Below are 19,449 nucleotides of genomic sequence, written 5' to 3'. Positions count from 1 at the left end.
TTCGGCTCAGGTCATGATCTCAGAGTCCTGGGATCGAGTCCCGCATCGGGCTCTCTGCTCAGCAGAGAGCCTGCTTCCCTCTCTCTCTCTCTCTCTGCCTGCCTCTCCATCTACTTGTGATTTCTCTCTGTCAAATAAATAAATAAAATCTTTAAAAAAAAAAAATAAAATAAAATGTTCTTACCAGAGGAAGGAAGCCGAGGAGGAGGAAAGGGTGGGGACGTTAGCGGCGTGCTAGGGCTGGGGCTTTTGCTCACTTGGCACATCGTTTTTTGTTGTTGTTGTTGGTGGTGGTGTTTTGAAGATTTTACTTATGTATTTGACAGAGGGAGAGAGAGAGAGCCAGAGAGCGCAAGCAGAGGAGAGGGAGAAGCAGGCAGGGAGCTCATGCAGGGCTCCATCCCAGGACCCTGGGATCATGACCTGAGCCGGAGGCAGACGCTCAACCGACTGAGCCACCCAGGTGCACCGACATCTCCACCGAAACTTCTTTTGCTTCATGCTGTAACAGTGTCCTCGAAGCCTGGTTTCCTGGCTGGATGGTGAGCCCTTCAAGGGCAGGGATTTTGTTTCTGTCATGGCCGAGTCCCCTGCACCCAGAGCAGGACTTGGCACGACGGAGGAGCCACTCACGTTTAGTGGCAGAATCGAGGGCACCTTTGTGCTTTGCCCACTTCCTCCAGATCACCCAGGGCCACTGTCTGGCAGCCTGTTTGGTTTTCCTTTCCAGGCGGTGTGCTTTATGCTTTACCTGCCCTTCCATGCGGGCATCTGGCACTTAGCAGTGCTCTGTAGCTTGTGTTCTGGGAGGGGCAGAGCCAGATAATGGTTCCAGCCCATGCAGCTGTTGGGGTGGTCTGTGCCTCTTCTGTCGCTGGCAAGGACCACTGGAGTTACCAGCAGAAGGCCCATTGATCAGGCGGAGGTAAGCCCAGTATCTGGTGTGTGGTAGACCCCCAGGAAATCTGAGTTTCCTTCCCTGCTGCCACCTGTCTCTCTGCCTTCCTCCTAGCTGTGGGACAGACCTACTGGCTGATCCCTGTGGGCAACCTTGGAGTGGGCTGTGGCCTGGGCTTCCCCATCATCAGAGCTGGGCAGATTGTAGGATGCCACAGGGGATTGGGGGGTTCAGGTCAGGCTCGGTGCGCGTGTTTCTGGACAGGTGTCCTGTAAGGACCGTCCCTTCTCTCCCAAGCTCCCCAAGAAATCTGTCATTCTCCTTCACATCCAGCTCAAGGAACACTTCCTGAAGAGCCCTCCCTGGCTTCCTGCAATGGGCCCATCTCTCCTTTTTCTCAGTGCCCAGGCCCTTTGCACTCACAGCTAGCCTGTACTGCAGCTGGTGACTCACCTGTCTTTTCCCTCCTTCTAGACCAGGAGTTCCTGGAGAGCGGGGCTGGGCCTGAGCCACGAGCTCATTTTGTAGCTCCCCTGCCCCCATGCCTAGCACCGCGTAGGGAGGTCATGGATGTTGATTGGACTGAAGTATACCCTGGCTTTCCGGGGCTATCTCTGCCCTTGGCACAGAGGAGACTATCTCACCAATACGTTGCGGGAGTCAGAAAAATCTCAAAGGAGGGGGTGTGGTGATTTCCTCTGCATCCTGGGTCCCTGTAAGACCTGGGCCTCTAGCTTGGTGTTACTTTGTATTACTGTGAATTTTAGCGGTGGTCGTACTCTCGCTGGGGAGGGGACATATGAAGGCCTAAGGCATATGGATCTCTGCTGGGCATCCCTAGTTTATTAGGGCCGATCTTGCACAAGGCAGCACTCTCTCTTTAAGCACCACTAGGGCCCAGCCCCTTGGGGCAGCCCTACCAACCTCTACTAGCCTGGGTGTGTTGCTTTTGAGATAAAATCTAGTTGCCAGCCCTGGCCTAGGGCCTTTACACTCAAGACAATGACTCCAGCGTGGAGCAAGACGTTGTAAGAAGAATAGTATTTTCACGCTCAAGTCTTCCCCTGAATCATCCCACAGACACATCTGCCTTTTCTGGGCCATGAGTCTGCACCAACCCCAAGGACAGGCTTAGGTGCCTAGGAAGATGACCAAGCGGTTGTCTTGGACCAAACTGTGTCTTTGATGAAGGAAAGCAGCAGCATTTTTACGGATGTGAAGTCGATAGTTCTGGGCCTGGCCCCCACGGGCTGGCGGAGCCTCACTTTCTCGTTTCTCAAAATGTGGCCCCAGAATGGCCCAGCCCCAGGGTCATCAGTCAGGGTCAGATAAAATGTGGGAGATGACAGGGATTTCGTAAACAGTTGAATGCCGCCTGCCAGAAGGCCCTCTCTCCCTGACACGGAGCAGCCAACTCCTATTCACCCTTGAAAGCCCAGTTCAGAAGTGGTCCTCTTTGTCACTCTGACCCAGGTCAGATTCCAAGCCCCATCCCTCCCCACCACCTGGGGTGTTTCCTGCGCCCAGACAAGCGGACCAGCCTCCTCGCTGCCTCCCACGTCGCTCAGGCCATCACTGGGCCGGGTGGAGCAGGGTTGGGGGGTGGACAGGCCCTCCTCCGAGCCCTCACATCAGACCCGGCCCTCCCAAATGTAGCCACTGTGTTGTGCCTCATCACAGCCTCTTCTGTTCGCCACAGAAGTCTGGTTTGGGGTGGAGGCGGTGGGATGTCCTTCCACATCTGTAAGTCGGTTAAGAAGAGCTGTGTGGAGGGGCGCCTGGGAGGCTCAGTGGGTTAAGCCGCTGCCTTCGGCTCAGGTCACGATCCCAGGGTCCTGGGATCAAGTCCCGCATCAGGTTCCGTGCTTGGCAGGGAGCCTGCTTCTCTCGCTGCCTCTGCCTGCCTCTCTGCCTGCTTGTGTGTACTCTCTCTGTCTATCTCTGGCAAATAAATAAAATCTTAAAAAAAAAAAAAGAATAGATTTAATCTTGAAAGTTTATTTACAAAAAAAAAGAAGAAGAAGAGCTGTGTGGAGGGTGGGCACCTTCTCCCCTGTATGTGATGGGCGTGCAGCGGATGCTGAACTGAATGCCCAGCATAGGAATTCTGGTCCAAAAGCTACCCCTTGCTATGTGTCTGCCGTCTCCCAGGCCCGGAAATGAGCGCCTTCTCTGTGCTAATCCTGTGGGTAGGTGCTGTCTGTAATCTCCACCGTACAAAGCGGGAAACTGCCAGTCGGGGTGGCGGGCTAGCCCGCTCTGGGATGGGAGCCCTCTCCGCCGGGCATGCACACAGCGCGGCTGCTGCGCGGGGGTTGCGGCGGTCAAAGAGGAGGACTCGCGCCAGGCCGGGTGTGGAACCTTCTTTATACCGCCTGGGGCCGGGCATGTGTTTTTTCCTTGGCTTCGGATTCAGATTTGGGAATTACCTTTTGGGATGGATATGGGCTCGTTTCCCTGAAGTGTGCTCAGACGGCCGGGCGGAGAGGGGACTGGAACACTGTTCTCCGACCGCCGTGGTTTTCTGAGGGAGCTGCAGGCTGAGCCAGGCTTCCGGAAGGCAATAGGCCAACTGCCCCCACATGGCGGGAGATGGTGTGGGGAAAGGTGATCACCGAAATTACAGCGAGTCATCAAGAGGCTCTAGGTGGGGGAGGGGAGGGCCTGTCCCCCAACCCCGCTCACCCCCCCCAGAACCCAGTGATGGCCTCAGGGAGGTGGGGGGCAGTGAAGAGGCTGGTCCGCTTGTCTGGGCGCAGGAAACACCCCAGGTGGTGGGGAGGGATGGGGCTTGGATTCTGACCTGGGTCGGAGTGACAGGGCCTGGTGGTCCTGACCCTGTGGTGCTTGTGGTCTAGGCCTGTAGGGGGTCTGCCTCCCTCTCAAAGGTCCCCTGCCCTTGCGGTGCCACACTGCATGGTGACAGGTGCTCCCTTTTCTCTCCCACCAGGTGAGCCTCCCTTGCAGGGCCTTGAAGGGCCAGGACTGGGTCTCAGCTGTCAGTGGCTCCCCAGGCTCCCAGGGAATCGGAAGAATGAGCATATGATGGTCCCCTCGAAGGGAGGGAGGGGCCGTCCTGGAGGGGCTAGGCTTCCTGGGATGGAGGGGGTTTCCTTTAGAGGAGGGCAGCACGGGTGGAAGGAACCACAAGGCCAAAAGCCAGGAGTCAGGAAGGCCACCCCAGCCCATTCTGGCTGGAGGCCCAGAGGAGCGTGTGGACGTGAGAGGATGAGCTCTTGTTTCCCAGACGAGGAAGCCGAGGACGAGAGACCAACCAAAAGGTGTGCTTGGCAAGGCCCGGGCAGCCCAGAGCCATCACCGCCTGCCTCCTGCAGGAGAACAGGCTCACGGTTGTGTCCGTCCCGGGAAACACATGCAGATTTCCGCAAGAGGGAGGAGCGGGCTTGAATGACACCTGCTGCTGTGATGGTTGGACTGTCGCTCCGCTCCAGGTGCTCTACCCGTGTTGTCTCTTGAATGCTCACGACGGCATTGCGACAGGAGCCCCACTTTCCCCATCAGGAGACCAAGGCCCAAAGTCACACAGTCACACAGTCACGCAGCGAGCGTAAGTGCTGTCATTCACACCCAGCTGGGTCTGAGTCCAGAGCTCTGACCTAAGGCTCCGGCGGGGCAAGCAGGTGTCGGTGGCAATGGCCCAGGCCCTGCCCAGTGCGAGCAGCTGGTGTGAAGAGCACTGTTCTGGGAGTCTGAAGACTTGGTGTGGCTTCACCCCTCCCTGGGAAGAGCACATGGGAAGAATGAAATTTGGGGAACTGAGCTCCCCCGATCCCACACTTCTTATCTCTAGAGCCTCATAGCCACCCTTCCTGGCGGGGCTGGTCATCAGACGAGCAGCACAGAGGCGGAGAGTGAGGCCCAGAGCAGTGCAGTGGCTGGCCCTGGCCACAGGACGTCTCCCAGCTCCGAGTGTGGCCAAGGACATGGCGTGTGGTCTGACAGGGCTGTTTGCCTCTCACTGGTTGAGTGATCTTGGGAAAGAAACTTCTCGCTTTGTGTCTCCCTGTCCTCATCTGTAAAATGGGTTAGTGGCCTCTGCTCTTCTCACGAGACAGGATTGTGAGGACATGGTTGAAGAAGATGGAAATAAAGAACAAGGAAGCGGGACATCTGGGTGGCTCAGTCGGTGAAGGGTTTGCCTTTGGGTCATGATGGCGGGGCCCTGGGGTCAAGCCCCACGTCAGGATCCCTGCTAAGCAGGGAGCCTGCTTCTCCCTCTCCACCCTGCTTGTGCTCTATCTGTCTCTATCTCTCAAATAAATAAAATCTTTTTTTTTTAATTTTAAAAGATTTTATTTAATTATTTGACAGAGAGAGATCACAGTAGACAGAGAGGCAGGCATAGAGAGAGAGAGAGAGGGAAGCAGGCTCCCTGCTGAGCAGAGAGCCCGATGCGGGACTCGATCCCAGCACCCTGAGATCATGACCTGAGCCGAAGGCAGCGGCTTAACCCACTGAGCCACCCAGGCGCCCCAAGTAAAATCTTTTTTAAAAAAATATTTTATTGGGACGCCTGGGTGGCTCAGTGGGTTAAGCCGCTGCTTTCGGCTCAGGTCATGATCTCAGGGTGCTGGGATCGAGTCCCGCATCGGGCTCTCTGCTCAGCAGGGAGCCTGCTTCCTCCTCTCTCTCTCTGCCTGCCTCTCTGTCTACTTGTAATCTCTCTCTGTCAAATAAATAAATAAAATCTTTAAAAAAAAATATTTTATTTATTTATTTGACAGACAGAGATCACAAGTAGGCAGAGAGGCAGGCAGAGAGAGAGGGGGAAGCAGGCCTCCCCTGCTGAGGGGAGAGCCCAATGTGGGGCTTGATCCCAGGACCCCGGGATCATGACCTGAGCTAAAGGCAGAGGCTTTAACCCACTGAACCACCCAGGCGCCCCTCAAATAAATAAAATCTTTAAAAAAAAAAAAAAAGAACAAGGAAGAAAGGAAGTCTGCAAACTTGACATACTTGCTCCCTCCCCAAAGTAGGTGGGTGCTTTTCACACCTTTTCACATCTTGGTGCCCCCCATGTGTCTGCGCTGCAGCCCTCTGCTGAGGGAGCGCCCCCTTCCCAGCAGAGCCCACGGTCCTCTCTGGGGGACATTTGGTAAGGAAGAGAGCGAGGGCCACACTGCGGGGCAGAGCACAGAAGGGGCCCGTGAGTGGCCTGGACAGAAAGTGCTGGCTTGAGACCAGGCAGCTTCCAGCCTGCTTCCCACTTGGCGGTGGGAGCCCAGGCTCTGGTTCTGACCCACGGGAGGGCCCACATCCCTTCTGGGCTGCCACCAGGTGGGGGACAAGCTGACCTTCAGCGGGCCTTCTAGACTGTACACGGTGCCGTGGAAGCTGCGTGGGGTGTCTAGATCTGGCCAGGAGCTCCTGGCCCCTGGGGGGCTTGCCGTAAAGAAACGTGCCCCCTAGTTGCTCTGCCTGAGCCTCCCTTCTCTTTTAGCAGCTCCCTCTCGAGCAGGCTCTGTGCGCCTGTGCAGTACCATCCACTTGTTCTCAGCCTCGCCGAGCCTCTGTCTCCCTCATCCGGGGCATGGGAAACTCCCTCCATCTTGCCAAAATGGGGCACAGGCTCTGCTCCCTGGTCTGGTGCAGGCCACACCGGCTCCGGACGCGTGTGGACTGAGGAGAGGGCTTGGTGGTGGTTAAAAGAGGGTGGCCTGGGTTCAAATCCTGCTTCGGGTGCCTGCATGCCAGCTCATTAACTGGGGCTCCCTGAGCTTGTTTCCACCTTGGTAAAATGGAGACAAAATCATACCCGCCTAATGGCATTGTTGAAAGATTCCAAGAGATCTTCTGTTTGGGGTGCTACATTATAGCTCTAATCATCAGCATCATTTTGTATCTTGTGTATCTCTTCTCCTTGGACTGGGTTTGCTGGTAAAGCAAGGTTTTCTCCTTGACCCTGGGGTAGTTTGATGCAGAATTGCCGCCCACCCCCCCACCCCCCCGTGTGTGAGGAAAGGCAGGTGGCCTCCAGGCAGCCCCTGCCCAGCAAAGGCACCGCACAAAACAGTCCAGCGGGGCATGGGCGTGGAGGGCACGAGCTGCGTGGCTGGGTTCACAAGGTGTCTGCAGGCTGTGAGAAGGGCCACGGCCCTTGGGGGCACCTGCGAAGTGGGATGAGTGTGGGAATGAGAGAGCCCACAGCGGGGTAGGGACGGTGACCAGCCCCCGGCCGCTGCTAACTAACGGATAGACTGTTTCTCCCCCAGAGACTGATGGAGAGGCAGAGACGGAAGGCGGACATCGAGAAGGGGCTGCAGTTCATTCAGTGAGTGTGGGGCCGCCGGGCAGGCTGGGCGCGCTGGGTCCTCTGACGGTTTCTTCTCCATAAGCCTTTGCTGCTCAGACTCCCATGTGTGCAGGGAAGTGAGGAGGTGGGACGTGCTGGACAGGGGCCAGGGGAGTGTAGATCTGGAATAACACGCCATGTACACACACTCCGACTCTGCTTACCCTCTAGTCCTGCTCCGTCCTACCATTTTATTTTATTTTTAAGATTTTTTCTATTTGACAGAGAGAGAGATCACAAGTAGGCAGAGAGGCAGACAGAGAAAGAGGGGGAAGCAGGCTCCCTGCTGAGCAGAGAGCCCGATGCGGGGCTCGATCCCAGGACTCTGAGATCATGACCTGAGCTGAAGACAGAGACTTTAACCCACTGAGCCACCCAGGCGCCCCTCCGTCTACCATTTTACCCTCGCCCTCCACATATCCTGGCACAATTCCTGTTAATTCTCCTGCTAGCCTGTGTACAGCTTATAACCAATCAACCAATAAACCAGTTTCCACTGATTAAGCACACCTTTGGGGCCCTGTGCTGGGCTCTACACATCCTTCCTCTTCCCAATCCTCCCAACAGCCCAGTGAAGTAGGAGGCCTTATTTCCATTTTGCTGAGGCTCTGAGAGGTTAAGAAACTTGTTTGCGGTCACACAGCTACAAGTGTTAGAATTCTAACCCAGGTCTAGCTGACCCCAAACCCACCTCTCTTTCCATAATTTACCCCTCAGTACCCACAGGCCGTGTTTGGGGTTTGTTTATTGGTTTGTTTTTCCTTTTTTTTTTTCCCCCACACAAAGCATTTTTACTAACTTTTTTCTTTTGTTTTTCATAAATAGATCCCCAGAGGCCCATTTATCATGCCATTACTGAAGGGTTAGCTGAAGGGCCCCTCACTTGCTTGGGTCCTTTCCGAAGCCATGGAAGGCTCCCTGAGCAATTCTCTGTTTCTGGTTTTGTGGGATTTTTTTTTCTTAAGTGGGAATCCCCACAAAACTAGGATTCACCCTTATCTACCCTCATACAAACTCCCCAATTTTGTTCTCTCACAGAGATCCTTAAAACACGACCTGCCTCTTTCCCACAGACTGGGCCCGTTGTCAGGCACACCGTGTCCGCGTGGTCCTGGTGGAGCGCGTGTCGACATTCACACACTGTCCTTGCTCAGGCCGCCGTGAGAGCTGTGCTCCACCTTTCCCTCCTCTCTGGGCCCGCCTCTTCCCCTTGCGGGGGGCTTTGATGTGGGGGGACCACTCAAAATGTATTCAGATGCCAGTCTGATGAACAAAGTGAACCTTACAAATACTGTCTTTAATTTAAGTCACTGGTTTCTGTGCAGCTGGGCCTTTGAGTCCCACATCCTGGTTCCCCCACTGGCTGGGGGCTTCCCAAACCTTTGAAGGGAGACCAGCCCCTGCCCTCCAAGAGTCATTGTGCTTGGGGTAGATGGTAGCTCAGTGTTCTTCCCCTTTCCAGAGGGGAGTTCTAGGAAGGTTTAGCCATAGGAACAGCCTCCTGGGAACCCATATGTCGTCTCCTAAGGGATTGCTTTACAAGGTAACACAGTAGGACCTGCTGCTTTTTAATTAATTGCATTTTCACATATAGACTTTGTGCCCTAAGCATTTATTAGGCACCTCTGGGCACAGAGCACTGTAGGACCATAAAGTGGTTTGCACAGGTGGGGAGGCAGTGGCTTGTATGGAGGCTTGAGCACCAGACTCAGGTGACCTTTAGGTCCGGGTGTGCCCCGCTGGACAGGGAGCTAGTTGCTGGAGAGGGGAGGCCAGGAGGGAGGGTAGTGATGGGGCCTGGCTGGGCGTACAGGGAACGGCAATGGGCCCTGGCCCCCGACCGGTGGAGAGGCGAGTGAGAGGGCAGGATGTGAGCCCCACTGTCACAGTCAGGGACATGCCCTTCCCACACACACAGGGGACATCAGGGGACATCGGCATCTTACCACTTGTCACTCACTGGCTTAGGCTGCTCTTTCTTGCCCAGATGTTGGTGGCAGCTCTGAACAGCAGAAAGAGCCCAGCCCTGCGCTCTGGCCCTGGCTCTGCTGCCACCCTGCTGTCACTGTCCCCTCCAAGTGTCTGTTTTCCCCTCTGTGCTGTGAAGGACCAGGAGCCTGCCCTTCATGCTGAGCTATTCAGCCTGACAGGTGTGCCTCCGCTCTCCTGGACTGGCGTTTCCTTCTGCACTGAGCGGGCATGTCGTTGACCCCAGCCGAGGACAGGGCGCCCACAGCCCCGTCTGCTTTGTTGAGGCCGGCGCGAGGGGTCAGACTCCAAGCGCACCTGGCACTGGCCGGGGTCCTGCGAGTTTTGCAGGAAGGGACGGGCGAAGGGCGGAGGCTGCCGAACCAGGGGGACCTGAGGTACACTCTCGGGGCCACCTGGGGCCTGCATCTGCAGGTTTGGTGTGTCAAGGCATGGTCGCTCTCAGGGAACTGGTTTGTTGGGAGGAGGACAGCCGGATGGAGCTGGAGCGGGCCCGCTCTTTCTCAGCATCCGCACCTGGGGAAGCCTGGCCGTGGCCCTGGAGCAAACACAAGGCCTTGCTCCGACCCTTCCATCAGAAATGGAAGCCCAACCTGGCGTTGGTTTAGGGAGAAAAGACTGCTGTCCCCTTACCCCAGTCTGCCAGGTGACATCGGAGGTCCGAGCTGGAGAACGCCACCCTGGGCGTCGTCTATGGCCTTTGGCTCGGGCTCCTGGGGCCTCCATGAGTCTGAGGCCCCTGGGCTCACCCGGACTTCGTACCTCTCTCCTTTTCCTGCTAGGTCGACACTACCCCTAAAGCAAGAAGAGTATGAGGTGAGTGTCAGCTTCCAGGCTGGGGGAAGGCAAGGGGGAAGGGCCAGGGTGTCCCAGGTGGGGGGGGGTGGGGGCGAGAGAGGCAAGGCGCCAGGCCTCCACCCCTGAGCCCCATCTGCACCCTGCCCCCCCCCCCACCCCCCGGCAGGCCTTTCTGCTCAAGCTGGTGCAGAACCTGTTTGCTGAGGGCAATGACCTGTTCCGGGAGAAGGACTATAAGCAGGCCCTGGTGCAGTACATGGAGGGGCTGAACGTGGCCGACTACGCCGCCTCCGACCAGGTGGCCCTACCCCAGGAGCTCCTGTGCAAGCTGCATGTCAACAGGGCCGCCTGCTACTTCACCATGGTGAGCGCGCCGCCCGCCCTCCCTCTCCTCTGCCCCCCCTCCCCGCCCACCGCTTCCCCCAGATGCCCAGCCGCCAGGCCAGTACCCCAGTGAGCTTCTGCAGGGCCGGCTCCCCCCCGTCCTCCCCTGTAAGTCTCCCCAGCTGCACCGAACACGTGCCGGCAGAGCCTTCAACGTGCTCATACAAGAGGCAAAAAAAACGGTTTGTAATGTTACTAAGCCCCACCCTGGAGGAAGTAAGTGAGGCTCTCAGGGTGGCCCGGGCCTTGGCAGGAGGAGGCCGGGCAGTCAGGGCTGAGAACCGCTCCCCTCGTGGTGGGCTGGGCGGCCTCTTTCTGCAAAGGCCTGGCCTCTCCTGCTCCTCCCTCCTGTCTCCCCTGCCCCCTGAAAGCTCTGGCCTCCACCTCTTCCCTGTCCAGCCTGCTCCCTGACTCAGTCTCTCACCGGATCCTTGGAGAGGCTCTGCTGGGAGCCCTGGAGAGGCCCCCGTAACAGCTCCGCAGGCCGGAGTGGACCGTCCCAGAGAAGCGGGTCTACCAGATGCCTGTTCACACCCTCTCCTGTACTCTGAGCCGCCTTTGTGCTTCCCCTTCCTCTCAGAGGTGCCTTATTACTCTCCGTCTGTGGAGCCCTGAGCCGCAGGCGGGTATCGAAGTAGACATGTCCGGAACACCACGCTCAACACTGAACAATTTAAAGGCCCGTCCGCTCCCGTGGCCTGCCCGTGCCCATGGGCGGCCCCTTCAGCTGGACGTACGGATGCTCTTGACCAGAGTATGAAGGCCAGAGCTGTTTCCTGGAGCCCTGGAGCCCCCTGCCCTGACTCCGGTCCTCCAGCGGCCTCCATCTCTGCAGGGAGAGGGGCAGGAGGCCCGGGGGAGGGACGGAGGGAGGGAACAGGCGCCGGCCGCTGAGCTGCCCGCCCCTCTCCACAGGGCCTGTATGAGAAGGCGCTGGAGGACAGCGAGAAAGCGCTGGGCCTAGATGGCGAGAACATCCGGGCCCTGTTCCGCAAGGCCCGTGCCCTCAGCGAGCTGGGGCGCCACAAGGAGGCGTATGAGTGCAGCAGCCGGTGCTCCCTCGCCCGGCCCCACGTGAGTGCCCCAGCCCGGGCTTCTGTGCCTGCTTCCTCCCCTGGGGCAGGGGATGGACCCGAACACTGGGATAGGGACTGTGAGCTCTAGGTGTGTTTTCTCAGGCTGCCAAAAGCATGGAAAACACACCGAATGTATTAGCTCACCTAATCCTTGCATCTGCCCTTTGAGGTAGTTAGTATTATTGTCCTTACTTTAAAGATGAGGAGAGAGGCATAGAGAGACAGGAACTTACCGAGATCACAGCTGGGGGTGGCAGAGGCCACCTTGAACCCAGGCGATCTGATTCTAGAAGTTCGCATCTTTTTTGTTGTGGTTGTTGAGATTGTATTTATTTATTTATTTGACAGAGATCACAAGTAGGCAGAGAGGCAGGCAGAGAGAGAGGGAGAAGCAGGCTCTCTGCTGAGCAGAGAGCCCTATGTGGGGCTCGATCCCAGGACCCTGCGATCATGACCTGAGCCAAAGGCAGAAGTTTAACCCACTGAGCCACCCAGGCTCCTCCTAGAAGTTGGCATCTTAACCTCTGTACTATGATGGTACAGGGTTGCAGTAGGGACTAAAAGGGGCACCACACATGCCGGGATCCTGATGTCAGGCTGTTCCTCCATGGGGGAGAGACCGGAAATGGACTCGTAGTGAGCCTCGCTTGGCCTGGCCCCCACACACAGCTGGGGCACGGGTCTCTCCCCCTTTATTCAACCACTTAACAAGTATTTACTAAGCACCCATGAAGTGCCCGGATCTGTGCCCTTTAGGACCCACAGTCCACTGGGAGACATGGAAACAGCCCTGGGGTCTAGGCCTGACTCCACCCCTGAACCCCAGTGTGACCTTGGACGAAACACTTCCGTCCTGCACATTAGCTGCGTGTCTATACAGGGCCCCTCCTGCTTTATCCTGGAAATAATGGGCATGAAAAGGCTCAGTTCTGCCCAGCAGTGATCAGGATCTTGGAGGCCTCCCTCCCTGGAGGAAGGTGGGCTTGAGTGGGGCCAGAAGAAGCAAGAAGGGTCTGGGCGGTCAGAACAGAGGGGAGGCCATGCACGTGCACAGTGGCCCAGGATGTTGGTGTCAGAGAGCTGGGTTTAGGATTCTAATCCTGAGTCAGCCATCTACTAGCTGTGTCACCTTGGCCCCACACAGCTTAGTCTCTCTGAGCCTTGGTTTGTACCCACTGTCAAACGGGGGTGACAATACGCCATGCACGATCGGGCTATGAGAATGGAATCCGAAAATCATATAAGGCAGTTGGCTCAATGGCCAGGCACAGTGAGTCCGGGAAACATTCACTCTTCCGATATTTTTTGTTTATTACTCATGCTTCTCCAGTTCAGTTTAAAGTTTTTATTTATTTCTTTGTCAGGGAGAGTTAACGAGCAAGCACAAGCAGGGGGAGCGGCAGGCAGAGGGACAAGCAGGTTCCCCACGGAGCAAGGAGCCGATACGGGACTTGATCCCAGGACTCTGGGATCATGACCTGAGCTGAAGGCAGATGTTTAACCCACTGAGCCACCCAGGCGCCCCTCTGATTCAGTTCAGTTTACAATTAAGATCCTTTCTAATGACAGTAGTCCCTGAGCTGTACAGCATTTTCTAGAAGGTCCCCATCCAAGTCTCATGTCTCCTGTGCAGGGGCAGGCGGGGGGGGGGGCATTTACCCTACTGCACGGTGAGGCCGCTGGGGCCCGGCGAGGCCACTCACTTGCCTGAGGAAAGTTCCCAGATGTGGACTTCTGACTGAATTGGGGGACTCCCCCATTTTCCAGTCTTTGTTGGCAAATGCTGGCTGAGCTCTGCTTCCTGCTGGGTGCTGGGGACCAGAGATGACTACAACTCTGGCCCTGGGCTCAGGAGCTCATCTGGTAGGGAGGTGGACAAAGGCACAGGTTGTGACAATATCCTTGTTGCCTCTTTGGTGCCTGGACCGTAGTTACCGCTCCTTTGTTCGTGATTGGCGTCCCCCACCGGGCGGGAGCCTCCATGAGGCCCGGGGTTGTCTTTCCTGTGACACTGGCATCCCTGACTCCTAGCCCCTGCCTGCCACATAAGGCGCACGCAGTAATACAGCCTTGGAGGGGGAAGGAATGTTGGGTGCTGTTACTGAGCACTAACCGTGGGCCCGCCATGTTCCAGACTTCCCACATTCTTGCTCCTATGGGCCTGGGCACCACCCACATGTCCTCTCTTGCGAAGAGTTCTAAGACATTGCGTGGTGAAAGAAGCCAGTTGTAGAACAATAGGTACAATATGATCTCACTTATGTAAAAAAAAAAAAAAAGAAGAAGAAGAAGAAGAAGAAAATCCTCACAAAGCAAAACCGAGCATCCTTTCTAGGTCTGTAGGGACATATGTAAATTCCCAGAAAAGATCTGTAGGGAAACAGATCAGAGCATGAGGCACGCTCCCTCTGGGGAGGAGCCTGGAGTGGGGTTCGGGATGGGGGTGATCCTGGGGAGCACTTGCTCTCTCTGCAGCATATCAGCCCTCTACAATAACACTACTGCTTCCTGAGTTTTAGAAATAAAAAGATCATCTTAAATTCCAAAATAAAAAATTATTTCTTTCCCCTCCCCACAGTAAAAGGACAAAGGGAAGCCTGAGTTGTGGGTCAGCCCCATCATGTACAAGCTGTGTGACCTGGGTAGCCAGTGACCCCTCCTGGGGTCTCACCCCCTTGTCAGTAACATGGGGTAACAGTGGACATCCCTCCCTGCCCCCGCCCCCCAACCCTACACACATGCCCTGCCGTTGCCCAGGAGGGCTGCACAGGGTCTCCAGAGAGACTAACCCGCTGCACTCTGGGTCTTGTCGCTCCAGGATGAAAGTGTAACTCAGCTTGGTCAGGAGCTGGCTCAGAAGCTTGGGCTTCGAGTTCGGAAAGCATATAAGAGGCCCCAGGTAAGGTGGGCTCTGGGCACTGAGGGTGGGCGAGGGTGGAGATGGGGAGGTCTGAAGGGGAGAACCAGCACCTTTGGGCAGAAGTGGGCGAGGGCGGCCAGGGCCGGCCCAGAACAGAGGGGATTGATAACAGGTGATCTTCTCTCTCTGTTGGCTGAAAGCCCTGGACCGGCGTCCAGAACCGTTTGGGAAAGGAAAGAACAGCCAAAGCGTGCAGTTTGCCTTACACGCCAGCTGCTAAGACCTGTTCCCTCCCTTGCTCTGGCTGATTTAAACACCCAGAGATGGCCTGAGTTGACACTGGTGTCCTTCGGCCTTGTGTTCTCGAATAACCTCTCTAGGGTGCGTCCTGGAGACATGGGCATCCGTGTGGCTCTTTGAGATCCACGTTTATTCAGTTGGCACCTCTTTTATGTCAGAAGCTGCATGGGGGAGAGGGAATGGCTCTAGAGTCATTTGTGACCTTGAACAACTTAGTTCTCTCTCCCCTGGGTTTTCCGCATCTGGAACATCAGGATCCTTATGCCTGCCTCGGGGAGGTTCGTGGGAGGATCACAAGGAAAGAATGTTTGAGGTGGTGCCTGCCACACAGTAGGAGCACTTATGTGGATGTCCTCTGCCCTGGTCCCAGTTACAGGAAGAAAATGCCCGAATCTGATCCCGAGACAGGGCAGGTAACTTCGGGCCGGCCTAGGGGCAGGGAGCCTTAGGGTAGGACCCTGTAGGGGCCTACAGAACCCCAGCAGCCCGTGTTGGGGCCCCTCTGCTCCCACGGCTGATGGGACCCAGAGCATCTTTCCAGAGTCTTCATCTCTCCCCACTTCTCTAATCTCTGCAGGAACTGGAAACATTTTCTCTGCTCAGTAATGGCACTGCGGCTGGCGTGGCAGATCAGGTAGGATGAGGAGCAGGAGCCCCAGCCCCCTCCCTGCCTCCAGTGCCAACCTGTCACGAGAGCTTCGGATTCACTCTCTGGGGGCATAACGACCCCAGCAGTGGGTCCAGGGCCATCACACTGAAGGGCTGGGCTCCAGCTGTCCTAGTCTAGGACAGTCTGTGAGCCAGACACCAGCCCTGGGGAGCGGGGGTGACTGACCACCTTGACCTGGGCCAGACTCGCGGATAGCTCTAGGGATTCAGAGCGCACCTCCTAAGAGGGGCCTCCTGGGACCACAGGGCCAAAGTGTGGGGACAGGCTGTGACAGCTGTTGGCGGGCGGGTGGCCGAGTCGCAGTGACCTTTCGGCCTCCTCACCCTTCCTGCGGCCGTTGCTTTCCGCCCCAGTGGCCTTTCTGCACCTCAGCCTCTAGGTCTCTAATGTCCTCCCCCTGCCTACTTTCTCTGCCTTTCCGTTTCCAGGACCCAGCTACAGCACGCACCCGCACTGAGGCCCCTCCTGGTACCCCCGCCCACGTGGCTGCTGGGGAGATGCACAGAAATTGGGGGCAGAGCTCAGACCTGGGGTCCCATGGGGATGAGCCCAGCCTGCAGGGCTGTGAGAGCTGTTCTTGAGCAGAACCTTTCCCTCTGAGCCTCGGATTCCGAACCTGTGAAATGAGGGTGTTCTGTCCCTCGGCTGGAACAAGGGAGCAGATCCTATGTAGTGTGGCACCGCGGGAGCCACGAGGAGCAGTCAGCATTTTCCTAGCTTTTGGATGTCCCCACTCCCAGGGCCAAGACGCTGGTGCAGACCTGGCTTATCTGGGGGCGGGGCAGGACCCGACACACACACACACACACACACACACACACACACACACACTGGACACGCCCATTGCTCACCGCGCATGCTCAGGTGGACTTTGAGGCTTTCTGGAAGACAACGGACAGGCCCTTGGAACACTGATGGAGGCTGGGGTCCTGCCTCTTTGTTGTACGTAAGGGGAGACTGAGGTACAGAGCAAGAAGGGGACTTGGCAAACATCGCACAGCGAGGCAGCTGCGGGCCTGTCTGCCTTCCGGGTGTTACGAGGCTTTCATTCCTTCACTCAGCAAACTCCCAGGGAACCCTTTCTTGGCCCTGGGCTGGGTGCTGGGGCATAGCTGAGTCAGGCAGGCACATCCTTGAACTTGGGGACTTCTGGGTGCCCATGGAGGCAGATATGGCTCTGTCTGTGTAGCACTGCTCATGGATTGTAACCAGAAATTTGGGGGCCTGGCATATGTTGGATGCTGAAAAACAAACACAAACAAAAAACACATTTGGTCTAACCAAATGCCATGGACTGGGCGGCTTATAAACAACAGAAATTCATTTCTCACAGTTCTGGAGATTGGGAAGTCCAAGGTCAAGTTGCTAGCAAATTCAGTATCTGGCGAGGACCCGCATCCTGGTTCACAGATGGTACCTTCTAGCTATAACCTCACATTGAGGAAGCGGTGAGGGAGCTCCCTGGGGTCTCTTTTGTAAGGACACTAATCCCATTCAAGGGTGCTTTACCCTCATGACCTAATCACCTCCCAAAGGCCCCACTCTTAATACTCTCCCCTTAGGGGGTAGGATTTCAACATATGAATTTGATGTATGTTGAACATCTGGAAAATATTCAGACCATAGCAGTGAATGAGTGACTGAAGAATTGTAAATAATTTCACAATGCCTTAAAAGGGTACTACTTACCCCTATTACAAAGAAGAAACCAAGGCTCAACGAGTTAGATGATTTGTGTGAGTCCACTGAGCCTAGGGCTAGACATAGTAAGCAAAACATTCATGGTTCCTGCCTTCAAAGCACTCAAGTCGGGACGACTGGGTGGCTCAGTTGGTTAAGCAGCTGCCTTCGGCTCAGGTCATGATCCCAGCGTCCTGGGATCGAGTCCCACATCAGGCTCCTTGCCCTCCGCAGGGAGCCTGCTTCTCCCTCTGACTCTGCCTTCCACTCTATCTGCCTATGCTCGCTCTCGCTCACTCTCTCTCTGACAAATAAATAAAATCTTTAAAAAAAAAAAAAAAAGCACTCAAGTCCAGGGTAAATGGATACTAGTGTGATAATTTCTGGTTACAAACCATCACAAGAGCTGTAAATGCAAAGCGTGGGTAGCCACGGGCCACTGGAATAGCCTGATTTAGATTGGGCATCAGTGATCTTTCAAATGAGACCTAAAGGTTGAAGAGTAGGCAGGGGCGCAGTGTGCTGGTGAAGCTGCATTTCAGACAGGGGAGGGATACAAAGGGAGGTGCAAAGGCCCTGAGGCTAGGAGGAGCTAAGAGAGTAGGAGGGACCAAGTGGAAGGGAGGCAAGGCCCTAGTGGGGCTAGAACAGTAGATAGAAGCCAGACCACCTTGCCCCTGGGGAAGAGCTGAGTCTTCACCACAGGAGTGTTGGGAAGGCATTGGAGGGGAAGAGTATTGATTCTGTTCATTAATTCAGAAGAGATTTTTTTTTTTTAACGATTTTATTTATTTACTTGAGAGAGAGACAGTGAGAGAGAGCATGAACGAGGAGAAGGTCAGAGAGAGAAGCAGACTCCCCATGGAGCTGGGAGTCTGATGCGGGACTCGATCCCGGGACTCCAGGATCATGACCTGAGCCGAAGGCAGTCGTCCAACCAACTGAGCCACCCAGGCGTCCCTCAGAAGAGATTTATTGATGGCTCCTATGTGCCCAGCATAGAGTTGATCGAGGCACTGGATAGGCAACAGAGGGAGAAATAGCCAAGGAGCCCCACCTTCATAGAACTTACAGCGCAACTGGAGGAGACAATAAACAAAAAGTGATCAGTGCCGTGGAGATGGTTGGCTGGGGAATAATGGGGCAGTTGGGAGGGGTTGCAGTTTTAAACAGTGAGCAAGGAAGGCCTCAATGAGAAGGAGACACTGGGGCAAAGACCTGCAGATGAGGGATGTGCCTTGAGGAGGTCTGGGGGAGGAGGCAGGAGGAATGGTGAGTGCAAAGGCCCTGAGGCAGGCATGTGCCTGGTGTGTGGGACAATAGCCAGGAGGCCATGGTAGCTAGAGGCTGGGATGCAGGGCTCCTCTTTCCTCTCACCAGAGGTGATAGGGAGGCAGGAAGTCATTTCAGGATGATCTTATTCAGAGTTCCTAGCTATCAAGGGGTCCTGCCTTATTCCTGGAGCTGAAGAAATGGGGGCTCCCTTTTGTTTTCTGCTGATAGTGTTTTAACAGCGCCTTATAGGATTGTGCTGGGGTGACCCTGGTTGGGTATGTGATGGGATGTTCCTGCTTCTTTCCCTTCCCACAGCAACTGCCCTGGTTAAAGCCGCATGACACTAGGGCTAGCCTCCTCTTCCTGTACCCTCAAGATGAACTCTGACAGACCAGCCTCTAGGTCTCTCCCTAGTATAGGGACCCTCCGTGGCTATTAATAAAAGTGTCTGTTTAAAAGTAATCAACTCCGGATCCTCTTGCCTGGCATTCAGGCTCCCCAGCAGTCGAGTTCCGACATCTCTCTCCGGCCTCACCTCCTACTCACGCACCACGCAGTGTGTGTGTGTGCATTTCTGCCGGGCTGTGCGACAGGCTCCTCGGAGAGCAGGACGGTAGGATCCTCCGTCCTGTGCCTCCGCTTGGCACCCCTTTGGAGGCAGACAGGTCAGGTCTCTGCAAACTGGTGGCATAACCTAAAAGAAATGATTTGTCTTGGAGCTTTGGGTTCCTCTCTGTGAAACAGAGATGATTGTGCTCAGTTCCCGGGGTGCTTGTGTAGACGACCTGAAGGCAGTCAGGGGAGCCAGCAGCCGGTTACCTGCTATGTGGGTATCCATAGCAGGGAAAGGCAGGGACAGGTGAGCCTAGCAAGATAGTCTAGAGCTGGGTGGTGGGCAGGGCCCCGGGGAGCCCTAGACACCCTGGGCAGGGAGATGCACGGCTTTCCCTAGCATCATTCATCTGGCCTCTCCTTCCGGCCTCACATGAGAGCAGCAGCTCTGACCCGGCATGGCAGCAAACACACCGGAGACACTGAACTGCTCATCTTTGCCAAGCCAGGGCCAGGCTCCAGGGTGTGAGGAGTGTTCTGTGCGGGTGGGGGTCGGGAGTGGACAGGGCTGGGTCTGGGGTCGGGGCCGACTCCTGAGTCCCAAGTCAGACAAGCCCCTCTCTGACCCGAGTGGCAGCTTCCCCGGGCTCCTGG

At 56.0% G+C, this 19,449-nt stretch overlaps 1 protein-coding gene across 6 annotated transcripts in view; it reads left to right on the top strand.

Moving 5' to 3' along the window:
• The window catches only part of ZC3H7B (zinc finger CCCH-type containing 7B), a 58,455-nt gene that overhangs the window by 17,328 nt on the left and 21,678 nt on the right, over window positions 1–19,449 (top strand). For 2 of the 6 annotated variants that reach the window (XM_045083788.1, XM_045083787.1), the window contains exons 1-7: window positions 572–925; window positions 7,132–7,190; window positions 9,983–10,016; window positions 10,165–10,362; window positions 11,298–11,456; window positions 14,277–14,357; window positions 15,196–15,252. In XM_045083788.1, the coding sequence (XP_044939723.1) occupies window positions 839–925; window positions 7,132–7,190; window positions 9,983–10,016; window positions 10,165–10,362; window positions 11,298–11,456; window positions 14,277–14,357; window positions 15,196–15,252 (675 nt within the window). In that variant the 5' untranslated portion in view covers window positions 572–838. Of the gene's footprint in view, window positions 1–571; window positions 926–7,115; window positions 7,191–9,982; window positions 10,017–10,164; window positions 10,363–11,297; window positions 11,457–14,276; window positions 14,358–15,195; window positions 15,253–19,449 lie in introns of those variants that run through there. The other 4 variants (XM_045083790.1, XM_045083789.1, XM_045083792.1 and 1 more) reach the window with 3 other exon arrangements.

The sequence above is a fragment of the Mustela putorius genome, unplaced genomic scaffold (genome assembly GCF_011764305.1).
Source record: "Mustela putorius furo isolate JIRA1106 unplaced genomic scaffold, ASM1176430v1.1 tig00000738_pilon_pilon_pilon, whole genome shotgun sequence".
Lineage (NCBI taxonomy): Eukaryota > Metazoa > Chordata > Mammalia > Carnivora > Mustelidae > Mustela > Mustela putorius.
The sequence above is the reverse complement of the archived record's forward strand: the minus strand, read 5'-3'. Positions and strand labels throughout refer to the sequence as shown.